This window comes from Dama dama, chromosome 16 (genome assembly GCF_033118175.1).
Source record: "Dama dama isolate Ldn47 chromosome 16, ASM3311817v1, whole genome shotgun sequence".
Taxonomy (NCBI): Eukaryota; Metazoa; Chordata; class Mammalia; order Artiodactyla; family Cervidae; genus Dama; species Dama dama.
The window spans coordinates 31,988,465-32,002,754 of NC_083696.1; the positions used below are offsets into that span (position 1 = coordinate 31,988,465).

The window sequence follows — 14,290 nt, forward strand, 5'->3', positions numbered from 1 at the left end:
CATGTGGGTAAAGAATCTGTCTGCAATGCAGGAGACACAGGAGATGCAGCTTTGATCCCTGGGTTGGGAAAATCCCCTGGAGAAGGAAATGGCAACCCACCCCAGTATTCTTGCCTGGAAAACCCCATGGACAGAGGAACCTGGTGGGCTACAGTCCATGGGGTCACAGAGTCAGACACAACTGAGCAACTAACACTTTCCTTTCATGTACCAAAACAAATAAATCAATGAGAAACATTTATCAAAATACAATAAAGCAGAACATACAACAGTTCTCAAAGATGGTCTGAGAACCCAGAGTCTGTGACATTAAAGTTGTTGTTTTTGTTTAGTCTTTAAGTCATGTCTGATGCTTTTGTGACCCCCTGGACTGTAGGCTGCCAGGCTCCTCTGCCGTGGAATTTTTCAGGCAAGGAAACTGGTGTGGGTTGTCATTTCCCTCTCCGGGGATCTTCCTGACCCAGGAATTGAAGCCATGTCTCCTGCACTGGCAGGCAGATTCTTTACCACTGAACCACCAGGGAAGCCCAATGCTAAAGTTACTTTTCAAATAATACTAAAAGTTTCTTTCATTGTGTTGACATTTCCAATGATGATGCAAAAACAACAGTGTAAAGAGGAAAAGGGCAGAACTGTAGTTTTAGCACGAATCAAGACAGTGGTCCCAAGCAAAACAGCGTATTCTTCATTTCCATGCACTTTCACTCACGAAGTCTTTGATGGGAACGGTAAAAATTATTAATCTCAGGGCAAGGACCAGAGTGCAAGTGAGGCATATAGGGTGCAAAATTTAACAAGGCACTTTCAGATAGTACCTTCTTAAGTTTTGTACCCTATGTGGCTCAGTCATTTCATCCTAGGGCTGGCCTGATATATACCTAATTAAATTTCAATCTCTGAGTACATCTTTTTAATACTCTATTTGATAAACAGGAAGCATATGTAAACTTCCTCTGCTTGCTACCAAAGTAAGAGGTTGTCTCAAAGAAAAGCTCTTACACAATTATCATGGAACACCATTTTTACTGGAAAGAACATGACAAGTTAGTCATTCGAACTTGACAATATAGCAGTTTTTTAAAAAAAAAAAAATAAGAGTCTGTCACTTTAAGAAAATAACCGACATGGTTTATGGCCAATGATAACATTTGAACTTTCAAAAAAAAAATCAGAACTCTGGAAAACACATATCTGCCACTGTGAACTTGACAGTGTCCCAATATTTAAAAAGACTTTCCTGATTATACTGGTGGTGATACTATTAACAAATTTGTTTTTTAATATTGTATAATGAAGTGTGTCAACACCTGGAAGATGTGCTTAACTCACTAAACCAGTTTTTGCAAATGATAATCCATGTCACAAAATGAGGCATGGATAAAAGATCCAAAGTTCTAGACAGACCAATATACTTTATGTAACAGAGCATGAAAGGTCCACTGATAGGCTTTCAGATTCCACACTGCAAACTAATCTTTAAGAAACTATCACCTGTTACAAGTTTTGGTGTAGTAGCAAATTACCCAAAAAGTTTCCCAATCTTTTAACTATATATTTTGTGAGGCCAGGTTTACTTCTAATGTTTCAACCAAAACAACATGTGGCAACAGATTGAATGAGAAGCTGCTATGGAATTCAGGTGCTCTCTATTATGCCTACATCAGAGATTTTCAAAAGTATAAAATAATGCCACTCTTCAGAGTTGTCCTTTGTTTTGAAAAATACATTTTTCTTTTAAAAATGCTATGCTGACATGCAAAGGGTTTATTATCATTTTCAAATATTTAAAAAATTTCTGTTTCAAATTCTAATAAACATCAATATACATATAGTACACATAAACAATACTTTTTTTAAAAAGCCCATGTGCTTGCATGCTCAGTCATGTCTGACTCTTTGCAACCCTGTGGACTGTATCCCTCCAGGCTCCTCTGTCCATGGATTTTCCATGCAAAAATACTAGAGGAGATAGCCACTCCTTTCTCCAGGGGACTGTTTCTGACCCAGGATCGAACTTGTGTCTCTTGCATTGGCAGGTGAATTCTTTAAGAATATAAAGGAGTCCTGATGCCAAAAAATTTAAGAACTGCTATAATAATTTATCATAAACTTTAGAGTAGATCTGGGTACCAAACAGCTTCACGGAACACTCCAGAGAACTAGGAGCAAGTAGATCACTCTGGACACTGAGTTCATCATCTGAAAAATGAAGGGTTGTACTAGATGACTCTGTAAAGTTCCTCAGGACATCCTCCCTTTTGCCTTGGAAATGAACAATAAACTATAACTTGTCGCTGGAGTTTGGATTTGCTTCAGTGCTAAGCACTTGAAGCATATATTCATTCTCCCGGAAAAAAGTAATCTAACAGGATGAGAAAAACATGCAACTATTTGACATTTTACCATCTTACAAATGAGAACATAATTTGTAAACTGAAGTTACAGATCTCTACATGTAACATTATAAATGATGGTTAAATTTGCTGCTTTCTTCACTATGAAGGCACTATTGAATCTATGACACAGCTGGACACCAGTATCATTATACAGTAATAATTAACAGATGAATTAAAGTTTACCCCTGGGGTAAAGGTGGCCAACCGAACACATGCAACAACCTTTAATTCCCTCCTGAAATTTTATTTCAATAATTAAAGTTAAAAAAAATTTTTTTAAAGAAAACTATGAACCTTAAGGAAGAGGAAAACTAGTTGCAAAAATAATACAACAAAATTAGGGAAACTAGGAAACAGAAAGACAAGTAATTTCTTAGCAAACTCGAGAAAAATAAAACCAGCAGTGAAGTGTGAAGCTTGAGTCACTCAGTCATGTCAGACTCTTTGCAACCCCATGGACTATGGCCCACCAGGCTCCTTGGCCCATGGAATTCTCTAGGCAAGAATACTGGAGTGGGTTGCCATTCCCTTCTCCAGGGGATCTTCCTGACACAGGGATCGAACTCAGGTCTCCTGCACTGCAAGCAGATCCTTTACCATCTGAGCTACCAGCAGTGGAGAAAGCCAAAAACAACTTGATTTATCACTCATCTTTGAAAGTGAGGATAAAGACAGGCTGAAATGTGGAGGACTGAGCCATCAGACAGCCCAAAGCCCTGCCCAAATGTACAGATCAGGAGAACTACCCCTCCCCTCACCTTGGGTAATACTGAAGATTTTCTTTGAAAGGGGCAAACCAAAAAGTTTTCAGGACAGGTTATTTGAAGGCTAGGATTCAGTACTGGAAAGAAGGGGCATTAAGTGAATACATCACAACTCCAGACGTCTTCCCCTATTTAAAATGCAGTCAAATCTCCAACCTCAAGCAGATAAATTTTATCTACAGAATATAATCTTTCCAAGAGGAAGGAGCCAAATAACTGACACCACGGGTTCTCCAACACAAAAACCAAGTCAGATCACCTGACACTGACATGCACAGCAGAAGAGTCCTGCTCAAATATTCAAGTTGGCTTTTTGGCCCCTTAGGCAACAAAGGATTCTCAGATACCTGAAGTAATTCTCTAACACAGAAGACAGAAACCAAAGAAAACAAAATTAAAAAGGCAGGTTGGAGGAAAGACACTATGTAGGGAAAAAAACATTTCAAAAGAACTGTTATTATCCTCAGAGACAAAACAGTGCAACCCTGAAACAAAACCAGGACATTTTACTTTTATTTAAAAGAGATATCCAAAATAAGGGAGAGAGAGAGATTCAGAGGAAGGGGAAAAAAAAAAAAAATAGAAATTAAAAACATTATAACAGGAAAAAAAAATTAAATTCAAAGTCTTTTAACTCCATTCAGCTGCTATAACCAAAATACCATATATTGGGTGACCTATGAGCAACAAATTTTATTTCTCACGGTTCTGGACCCTCGGAAGTTCAAAATCAGGGAACCAGCAGACTCAGTGTATGCTAAGGACCTACTTCCTAGATGGCCTTCTTTTTAACCTCACATGGTGGAGAAGTGAAGGCAAAGGAGAACAGGAAAGATATACCCATTTGAATGCAGAGTTCCAAAGAAAAGCACGCAGAGATAAGAAAGCCTTCCTCAGTGATCAATGCAAAGAAATAGAGGAAAACAATAGAATGGGAAAGACTAGAGATCTCTTCAAGAAAATTAGAGATATCAAGGGAACATTTCATGCAAAGATGGGCACAATAAAGGACACAAATGGTATGGACCTAACAGAAGCAGAAGATATTAAAAAGAGGTGACAAGAATACAAAGAACTATACAAAAAAGATCTTCACGACCTAGATAATCACAATGGTGTGATCACTCACCTAGAACCAGACATCCTGGGATAAGAAGTCAAGTGGGCCTTAGGAAGCATCACTACGAACAAAGCCAGTGGAGGTGATGGAATTCCAGCTGAGCTATTTCAAATCCCTAAAAGATGATGCTGTGAAAGTGCTGCAATTAATATGCCAGCAAATTTGGAAAACTCAGCAGTGGCCACAGGACTGGAAAAGGGCAGTTTTCATTCCAATCCCTAAGAAAGGCAATGCCAAAGAATGCTTTAACAACCACACAATTTGCACTCATTTCACACACTAATTAAGATTCTAGTGTGTGATTCACACTAGTGAAAATTCTCCAAGCTAGGTTTCAACAGTAAGTGAAAAGTGAACTTTCCAGATGTTCAAACTGGATTTAGAAAAGGCAGAGGAACCAAAGATCAAATTGCCAGCATCTGCTGGATCATAGAAAAAGCAAGACAGTTCCAGAAAAAATCTACTTCTGCTTTACAGACTATGCCAAAGCCTTTAACTGTGTGGATCACAACAAACTGTGGAAAATTCTTAAGAGATGGGAATATCACACCACCTGACCTGCCTCTTGAGAAATCTGTAAGCAAGTCAGGAAGCAACAGTTAGAACTGAACATGGAGCAAGACTGGTTCCAAATACGGAAAGGAGCATGTCAAGGCTGTATATTGTCACCCTGCTTATTTAACTTATATGCAGAGTACATCATGAGAAATGCTGGGCTGGATGAAGCACAAGCTGGTATCAAGATTGCCAGGAGAAATATCAATAACCTCAGATATGCAGATGACACCATCCTTATGGCAGAAAGGAAGAACTAAAGAGCCTCTTGAAAGTCAAAGAGGAGAGAGAAAAAGTTGGCTTAAAGCTCAACATTCAGAAAACGAAGATCATGGCATCTGGTACCATCACTTCATGGCAAATAGATGGGAAAACAGAGAGACTTCATTTTTGGGGGCTCCAAAATCACTGCAGATGGTGACTTGCAGCCATGAAATTAAAAGATGCTTGCTCCGTGGAAGAAAAGTTATGACTAACCTAAGACAGCATATTAAAAAGTAGAGACATTACTTTGCCAACAAAGGTCTGTCTACTCAAAGCTATGGTTTTTCCGGTAGTCATGTATGGATGTGAGAGTTGGACTATAAAGAAAGCTGAGTGCCGAAGAATTGGTGCTTTTGAACTGTGGTGTTGGAGAAGACTCCTGAGAGTCCATTGGACTGAAAGGAGATCCAACCAGTCCATCCTAAAGGAAATCGGTCCTGAATGTTCATTGGAAGGCTGAAGCTGAAACTCCTATACTTTGGCCACTTGATGTGAAGAACTAACTTGATTCGAAAAGACCCTAATGCTGGGAAAGATTGAAGGTGGGAGGAGTAGGGGACAACAGAGGGTGAGATGACTTGATGGCATCACCAACTCAATGGACATGAGTTTGACTAAACTCTGGGAGTTGGTGATAGACAGGGAGGCCTGGCACGCTGCAGGTCCATGGGTTCGCAAAGAGTCGGATATGGCTGAGCAACTGAACTGAACATTACGGTGAAAGGGACCACGAAGGCTCTGTGGGGTCTCTTTCTTTTTTTTTTTTTTTTTTTTGTGTGGGGTCTCTTTCACAGGAGTATTAATCCCAATCATGTGGGTTCTACTTTGATGACCTAAGCACTTCCCAAAGGCCCCACTTCTTAATATCACCACATTGTGTGTGTGCATTAGGTTTCAACACACGATTTGGGGTGGACACATACATTTAGTCCAGAGCATTGAGGAAAAATACAAAGAAATGGAAAACAGGCAACAAAGGATTAAAAAAACAGGCCTTCCAATATCCGAAAAGTAAATACTAGGGGCTATAGCTCAGTGGTAGAGCATTTGACTGCAAAAAGTAAGTACTCCATAAAGTGAATACGGAAAAAACAAGAAATAGAGTAATTCAAGAAAATTCCCCAGAACTGAAAAATCAGAGTGAAAGTGCTCAAGCGTCATCAAACAAAGCACACCACTGTGAAAGCTTTGGACATGAGGAACAAAAAGAAGATTCTAAAAGGTTACATATGAAAGTTCAGTAATCAGAGTATCAGACATTTGAGCAATGCCCTCAAAATTCTCACACACTCCCAGATGTATTATCAATAAAGTGGAAGGAGAGAACAAAGACATTTCAGAGCCTCAAAAAACCGTAGCTCTGATGTGCTTTACTCAGGAAGATAATAAAGATGTCTAACCAAAACCAGGGAGAAAAGTAACAAACCCCTTAAGCAAGATCTCAGGATTATACCAAGTATAAAAGGCACGAAATCCAGACTGGAGAGAAGTAAGAGGCTTGCGAAGAAATTTCTTTATGGTGATTTAAAACAACAGGATGTCTGAATGTGTTAGATGATTCAGACAACTGATGAACAGCATAAAGTACAATTAATGAAAGTACATATCTTTTGAGCAAACACTTTTTGCATAAAACAGAACTGGGTAGGAAGGGAAAAGCAACAATTTTATTTTTTGACTCAGCTATGAATAATATTTGCATAGCTATAACTACATGGTAGGGGGGGAGAGGGGAGTCCACAGACAATGCCCAAAAGGGAATGGGGGTATCAAGAAATAGCAATAAAAGCATGATATCTAGGATCATGATTACTAAAACAACCAGTTAAAAGGGGGAAAATGGTGACTTCTGAAGACACCTTTTCTATTGACCAAAGCTCCTAACATAAAGCAGGATGCACAATACAAGATTAACAGGGAAATCTAGTAAAAAGAGCCTTTAAAATGCAATAAAGCTCCCAATCCTTTCTACTGCATGCTATTTAATGCTAGTTGTTAGTCTTATGATATCCATATGCTCCTTTCCTTAAAAAAATCCAAGGTCAAAGAGACTGAACAGCTGAACATTCTTGAAAGTAATCTAAACAGAGAGAACTAAGCAGCGCTATTGATATTTTGGGCAGAAAAATTACTTTTCTGTGGGGGCTATTCTGTGCATCACATGATTAGCAGCATCCTTAATGTATATGTACTAGATGTGCTATGCTATGCTGTGCTCAGTCATACCCAATGCTGTGTGACCCCATGGACTGCAGCCCGCCAGCTTCCTCTGTCCATGGAATTTTCCAGACAAGAATACTGGAGTGGGTTACGTTGACTAACCAAACATGTCTCAAGACGTTGGCAAATGTGCCTTTCAGGGCAAAAATCACCGCGGTGGAGAACAAGAGTGCTCCACAGCTACCGGCGCTGCTCACCCCACCCATGCCCCGCCACTACACACATTCTTAATAGTATGGAACACAGAAAACAAAATTTTAATTTCCCAAACCAAAATCACTTTAGAAATATTTTATAGGCTGTCCTGATCTTTCACCAGAATTTCTGTTCAACTTTTTCCTCCTAGAATAAAACGGTTGCAACAAGCAGCAAACACATAGAATAATGATTCTGAAACTAGGGTTCATGAATTGAGAGGGTGGAGCGAAAGTCCATTAAAGTTTTATCAAAAATCCATACTTCTAATAATTGTTAAATGCTATGCAATCAGTTCAATGACAATCTTTTTAAAATAATCAGTTCAGTTCAGTCACTTAGTTGTGTCTGACTCTGCAACCCCATGGACTGCAGCACACCAGGCTTCCCTGTCCATCACCAACTCCTGGAGCTTGCTCAAACTCATGTCCAGGTCGGTGATGCCATCCAACCATCTCATCCTGTCGTTCTCTTCTCCTGCCTTCTATCTTTCCCAGCATCAGGGACTTTTCCAATGAGTCAGTTCTTCGAATCAGGTGGCCAAAGTATTGGAGCTTCAGCATCAGTCCTTCCAATGAATATTCAAGACTAATTTCCTTTAGGATTGACTGGTTGGATCTCCTTGCAGTCCAGGGGACTCTCAGAAGTCTTCTCCAACACAACAGTTCAAAAGCATCAATTCTTTGGCACTCAGCTTTCTTTATGGTTCAACTCTCACATCCATACATGACTACTGGAAAAACCATAATTTTGACTACACAGACCTCTGTTGGCAAAGTAATGTCTCTATTTTTTAATATGCTGTCTACGTTGGTTATAGCTTTTCTTCCAAGGAGCATTTTTTAATTTCATGGCTGCTGTGACCATCTGCACTGTTTTCATTGCTTCCCCATCTATTTGCCATGAAGTGATGGACCAGATTCTATGACCTTAGTTTTTTCAATGTTGAGTTTTAAGCCAACTTTTTCACTCTCCTCTTTAACTTTCATTAAGAGGCTCTTTAGTTCTTCTTCACTTTCGGCCACAGGGGTGGTGTCATCTACCTATCTTGAGGCTACCGGTATTTCTCCTTGCAATCTTGATTCCAGTTTACGCTTCAGCCAGTCCGATATTTTGCATGATACAATCTGCATGTAAGTTAAATAAGCAAGGTGACAACATACAGCCTTGATGTACTCCTTTCCCAATTTTGAACCAGTCTGTTGTTCCATGTCCAGTTCTAACTGTTGCTTATTGACCTGTAAACAGGTTTCTCTGAAGGCAGGTCAGGTGATCTGGTATTCCCATTTCTTTCAGAATTTTCCAGTTTGCTGTGATTGTTTAAAAGATTACAGAAACAAAATCCAAACCGAACAGCTGACAACATAATCAAGTACTGCTACAGTGTCAGTGCTTGTGTTCATAATTCTGCTGATTCCAGGCGATCACTCACATATAACACAGGGTCTCAAACTTTTAAGTACAAGATCCAGATAGTCTCTGGTATGAAGAAACATGGCCTTAGAATATCATTTATTCTTAAAAACAAACATATTGTTCTGGGTAAGAGAAGACAGAACAGGAAGGAAGAGAAGTAAGAGGCTTAAGCAGCCTAGATTTTTTTCTTTTAACATCTGCAGTGAGGTGTAGACAATTTACAACGTCGTGATAGTTTCAGGTGAACAGCGAAGGGACTCAGTTATAAATATACATGTATCCACTCTCCCCCAAACTCCCCTCCTTCCCCTCCCATCCAAAGCATCCTAGATTTTAAATGAGGGAACAGAAAACAACAAAAGTTTTCTGAAAGTACTAGGCAAGACCTAAAGAAACTGGATGGATAAGGGGAGTCCTAAATAGTGATGAAAGTAAAAGTGTTAAGTTGTTCAGTTATGTCCAACTCTTCACGACCCCATTGACTGTAGCCTGCCAGGCTCCCCGTCCATGGAATTCTCCAGGCAAAAATACTGCAGTATGTTGCCATTTACTTCTCAAGAGCATCTTCCCAACCCAGAGATCAAACACAGGTATCCTGCATAGCAGGCAGATTCTTTACCATCTGAGACACTAGGGAAGCCAACCTAAACAGTGAAATCTGTCATAAAGATTGCTGAAGGCAGAATGAACTAAGTCATCAAAGAGAAAAGAAAATAAGTGAGCGGATGGGCCCATATCTCCTAGAGTTTAAAAATCAAAGTAGGGCTTCCTGGTGGTCCACTGGTTAAGACTGTATGCTTTCAATGCAAGGGGCCCAGGGTTGAATCCCTGATCTGAGAACTAAGATCCCACAAGCTGCAGGCAGCACCCCCACCCCCCCAAAAAAAGAATGAAAGTTATGATAGCTGACTCTGGATTATCTCTGAGCTCTAGACACATGATGGTGTCATCATTCCAGGAGAGGTTGTTGGCTGTCCAGAACGCGTGTGGAAGGGAATCTTGCAGTCAGAAGCTGCAGCAGCAGTGTACTTTTTATGATCTTTATGTTAAAGTGAAATTTTAAGTTGTGACTTTGTAATTCAGAAAGTGCCTAAATATAGACAACAAAATGGAAATAAAGAGCAAAGGCTTTACAGGTAACAAAATGAGATGGTTTGAATTAGGCAAGATTTCCCAGAGAAGCAAAGCTCAGAGGTGTTATTTAGACGAATGATACATTACATCTATTACATAAAATAATAGTGATGGCACTATACATTCAAAATACTTTGGAAAAAAAAAAAAAGACTCAATGTCAATTATAGGAAACGCGGTAGGAATGTGTGCCAGCTGACCAACAGGAAATAAAAGAAATAATTAAAGTTAGAATTTAAGGATTTTAAAGAGCCACTAAAAGAATAAGTAAAAATGTGCATGAAAAATGCTGTCATCAGTAGACAGGGTATTTTATAGTACTCCCCACTGCCCCCTGAATCACAAAAGTCTAACTAAATGCCATCACACTGTTACCAAAGAGAAAGCACTGCAACAGTTAAACAAATTATTAATACCATGGGCTTAAGACTGCTAACAGCCTTTAGTCCTAAAATCATACGAAAGTTTAATTCTATGTCAACTTTTTAGTTTCAAGAAGTATACCTCTCATTTGAGCCATCTGAAACAGTACAAGGGCTAATTACGGGGGAATTAATAGGATAGTCTGATGCTGACAAGATAAAATGCCACCCTCTCTCAATCTACACTGAAGCAGGTATTAAACCACATGTCCTACTCAAGGTTCCTTCCCAGAAGAAGCAGTTATTCACTGTTCCTTAAACATAAAAATCTCAGTTTAGAGTAATTCCCTCACATTCACTTAACAGAATCTTGACCACTACTTCACAGCCCAACTCAGGCCATGTGAAAATGAAGTCATTCAGTTATGTCCAACTCTTTGCAACCCCATGGACTGAAGCCTACCAGGATCCTCAGTCCATGGAATTTTCCAGGCAATTTTCCAGTACTAGAGGGTTGCCATTTCCTTCTCCAGAGGATCTTCCCAACCCAGGGATCAAACCCGGGAAGTGACTCAGGCCATATTTACTTCATAGAACCTTTCTCATTTAGGTTCATGTTAGTTCTCTAATACACATCACTTAAAATCAGCATAAGATTATAGGTGTGATCCACTTACTAGTCGAAGAACACTGAGCACAAAAGCTACATTTTAATTTACATTTCTCTCTCCCTTAAACAAACATATACGGGCAGTCACCCAACTCTCAGGCTAATGTTTTTTCCACTATCTCACTTAGGTGTACTTTAACTGGACATGTATTTCAAAATAGTTGAAGAGTAAGCACATGATTTATCCCTGTGATTACACTCAGCTGGCTCCCTTTCCATCTGCAGTTCCAAGTCTTTACTCCTCTTGTTAAGAGCACTATTCTAAATACACACCACCATCACTAAAAGCCCAACCCTCTGTTCACTAAGAAAATAGAAGCCATCATGTGTGATCCCTCTACCATTCCTCCCCACCCACGTAGAAACACACCTGTATCTTCACCATCTTATCATTCATTCTTTTCCTGAAGTTAATTTTAATTTCTCTACATGTTCTTGATCCCATCCTCTCTTAAAGTTCAAGCCCTCTACCATTTGTTCTTTTCTATTTTCCTTCTCTCCCTCTCCAAGGCTCTTTCCGCTCCAGTCATTTATACACAAGCATTTACTGAACTTCCTAAGTGCCAGGCACTGTTCTGTGTACTAGGATTATTTCTGCACTCACAGACCTTATTATTTCAGTGGGTGAGGCTAACAGTAAATAGTAATTGAAAATGATAGTTTTTCACAGCAGATAAGTACTACAAAGAAAATAAACTGGGATTCAACTGGGGTGGAGTTGGACAGAGGAGAATAAGGGGATAAATCTGCTTAGGTTGGCTGTTTTGAGAGCTCACTGGAATGGTAACATTTAAGTGGTCAGGAAGGAGGCAGCTACCTGAAGACCTGCAGACACAATCTTGGTGTACTTAATGAGGTAAGGACCTCTTGACTCAACATAATGAGCCTAGTGGAGCAGTGGTACAAAAAGTCTAAGGCAGGCACCAGATCATATAGGCTGTAGGGAAGTGTGAATTTTATTCTACATGCAACAGGAAGCCACTGGAGGATCTCAAGCAGGGAATGACATGATCCAATTATTTTCAAAGCTCAAATATACAATAATACTCCTGTTTTTAGGGTGACAGAATTCGTATTTCCAACTTGAAATTATTGCTATGTGCACTCTAACCTGTTAAAGTTAGAAAATCTTAACAGAAGAAACTGCCTCAACATCTGTATTTAATGCAATATCTATAAAAACTGGTTTTAAATGAAAGTTAAAATCAGAGGATAGAGAATGAGTAAGTGTGGTAACTCAATAAACCACGCTTACATGTTGATTTTTTTCCCATTTATTTAGTTTAAAAATCACAATCCACATTTTTATTATACCCTTTCCCAAATTTTGAACTGCTAATTCAAACATTCATACTCACCTCGACAAGCTTCTTCAAAATCTTGGGTTATGTCTACCCAGTTTGTATTGCTTTTTTCCATCTTTTCTGGTATACTGAGCTCCCATCCTGAATCATCATCTTCTACAGAAGCTTTCATAACCATTACGCCTATAAAATTAATATTATCATAAGAGAGAGGATGCAGCTTTCAGGGCAAGAATATTTGCAAATCATGTGTGTTTAAGTACTGGATGAAACTCTTACTAAACTGTTGAAGCAGAGATCTTCCGAGTTTGAGGACAGCTCTGCGAAAAACTACCTTAATGCAATTAAATCTCACGTTAATTAACACTGCTGCTACTCATTTAATAATAAATAGCCCATCACCTACCAGAACTCATGATCAGTGTGCCTATTTGAGAAGTTAAATCACAAATCATCCCACCAGCGGCCCCAAAAGAACCAACTCCAGAGCTTCCAACTTTTAACACTGGCCACAAATAACCAAGGCACTCTTCAAGGTCCCCTCTCGAAGTCCAAAACCCCATGAAGCAACTACTCAAGTCAAGATGGTCCCTCACCTGCCCGGAGCTCATAGGGAGAACCTCTCCCGATCCGGCTGGACCCCCGCACACCCTGTACCGGGGGGTGGGGGTGGGGGCATTGCGTGCGGAAGCGTACCGCCGGCCCAGGGCTGGGGAACACCTGAAGAGGGGACCCGCCCCAAACAGGTCAGCCCGGCCGGGCCCCGGCTCCACGGGCACGGAAGCAAGGACAGGGCTGGCGTCGCGCGCGAGGACGGGCACGCCCGGTACCAGGTCGTCGCCCGGGTAACACCAGCTAAGGGCAGGGCCTCGGCGGGGAGCGGGCACGAGTAAGCCCGAAGCTCCTACCTGAAGCGCGGCGGGAGGGCCGGGGCCGCAGGGTGACCTGGCCTCCGCAGGGTCGGCCACACGCGCGGGGGGCTGTGGCTCTAAGGCACGGGAGGAAGGAAGTCTCAATGGCTCCGCACCGCGGTCCCTACCTACTTCTCTCGTGGCCACCCGCGCCGCCACGCACCGTCCAGACCGCGGAAATAACGACACCTCCTCGGCCGCCGCCGGCGCCCCCTCCCCGCTCCGCCCTGCCTGACCGGCCTGGTGCGCGCATGCGCACGCCTGATGCGCGCGACCCCGCCTCCTCTCGCTCACGCCTGAGGACTTCGCGCCCCTCGGCCACACCCCCTTCCTCGCCACCGCCAACATTCGGCCGTGGGCGGCCATCTTCTCTTCTCGCGGGATTAGAGCAGATCGCGAGACCGGAAGCTACATTCCTTCTCCACCCTGCGGCCGCATCCGGGGTAATGGGTGGGTCCTAGCAAGGGGCGGAGCCTGGGGGCCCCAGAGCCCGCCCCTCCTCACCCCGCACGGCTACCTGGGAAATTCTTAGAAAGGTGACAGGAAGGAGTGAGGAAAGGATGGAAGTGTGCGCATATCCTAGAGGTTGGGTCCTTGAATGAGGACCCCAGCTCTGCTGCTTGACACTTTTATGTTTCCTAGAAAGTCTGGGAATTTCGAGAGGAAAAATGGAAACAAAATACAGCAGAATCAAGCTTTTTTTCTTTTAGACGTTTGGTTTAGCATTTTCCTAAAATTAATAAAATGAACAATTTTAAAGTGGGGTTACATTAGTGACTAGAACGGGTAGGAAGCAAAACACAACCTTACCACTAATAGTCATTAAGCGGTAATCCCAGGTGGCTCAGTGATATCCTCCTGCCAGTGCAGGATTTGGGAGTTTGATCCGTAGGTGGGGAAGATCCCCTGGAGGACAAAATGGCATCCTACTGCTATATTCCTGTCTGGGAAATTCATGGACAGAGAAGCCTGGCGACCT

The 14,290-nt window shown here is 41.4% G+C and overlaps 1 protein-coding gene across 5 annotated transcripts in view; it reads right to left on the bottom strand.

Annotated features, from left to right (window-relative positions):
• Positions 1–13,569, bottom strand: part of NAA35 (N-alpha-acetyltransferase 35, NatC auxiliary subunit) — a 91,841-nt gene extending 78,272 nt beyond the window's left edge. The window contains exons 1-2 of one of the 5 annotated variants that reach the window (XM_061163722.1): positions 13,444–13,569; positions 12,455–12,583 (exon numbers count right to left, since the gene is read on the bottom strand). In XM_061163722.1, the coding sequence (XP_061019705.1) occupies positions 12,455–12,583; positions 13,444–13,564 (250 nt within the window). In that variant the 5' untranslated portion in view covers positions 13,565–13,569. Of the gene's footprint in view, positions 1–12,454; positions 12,584–12,996; positions 13,138–13,308 lie in introns of those variants that run through there. The other 4 variants (XM_061163723.1, XM_061163724.1, XM_061163725.1 and 1 more) reach the window with 4 other exon arrangements.
• Between the last annotated feature and the right edge of the window lie 721 nt (positions 13,570–14,290).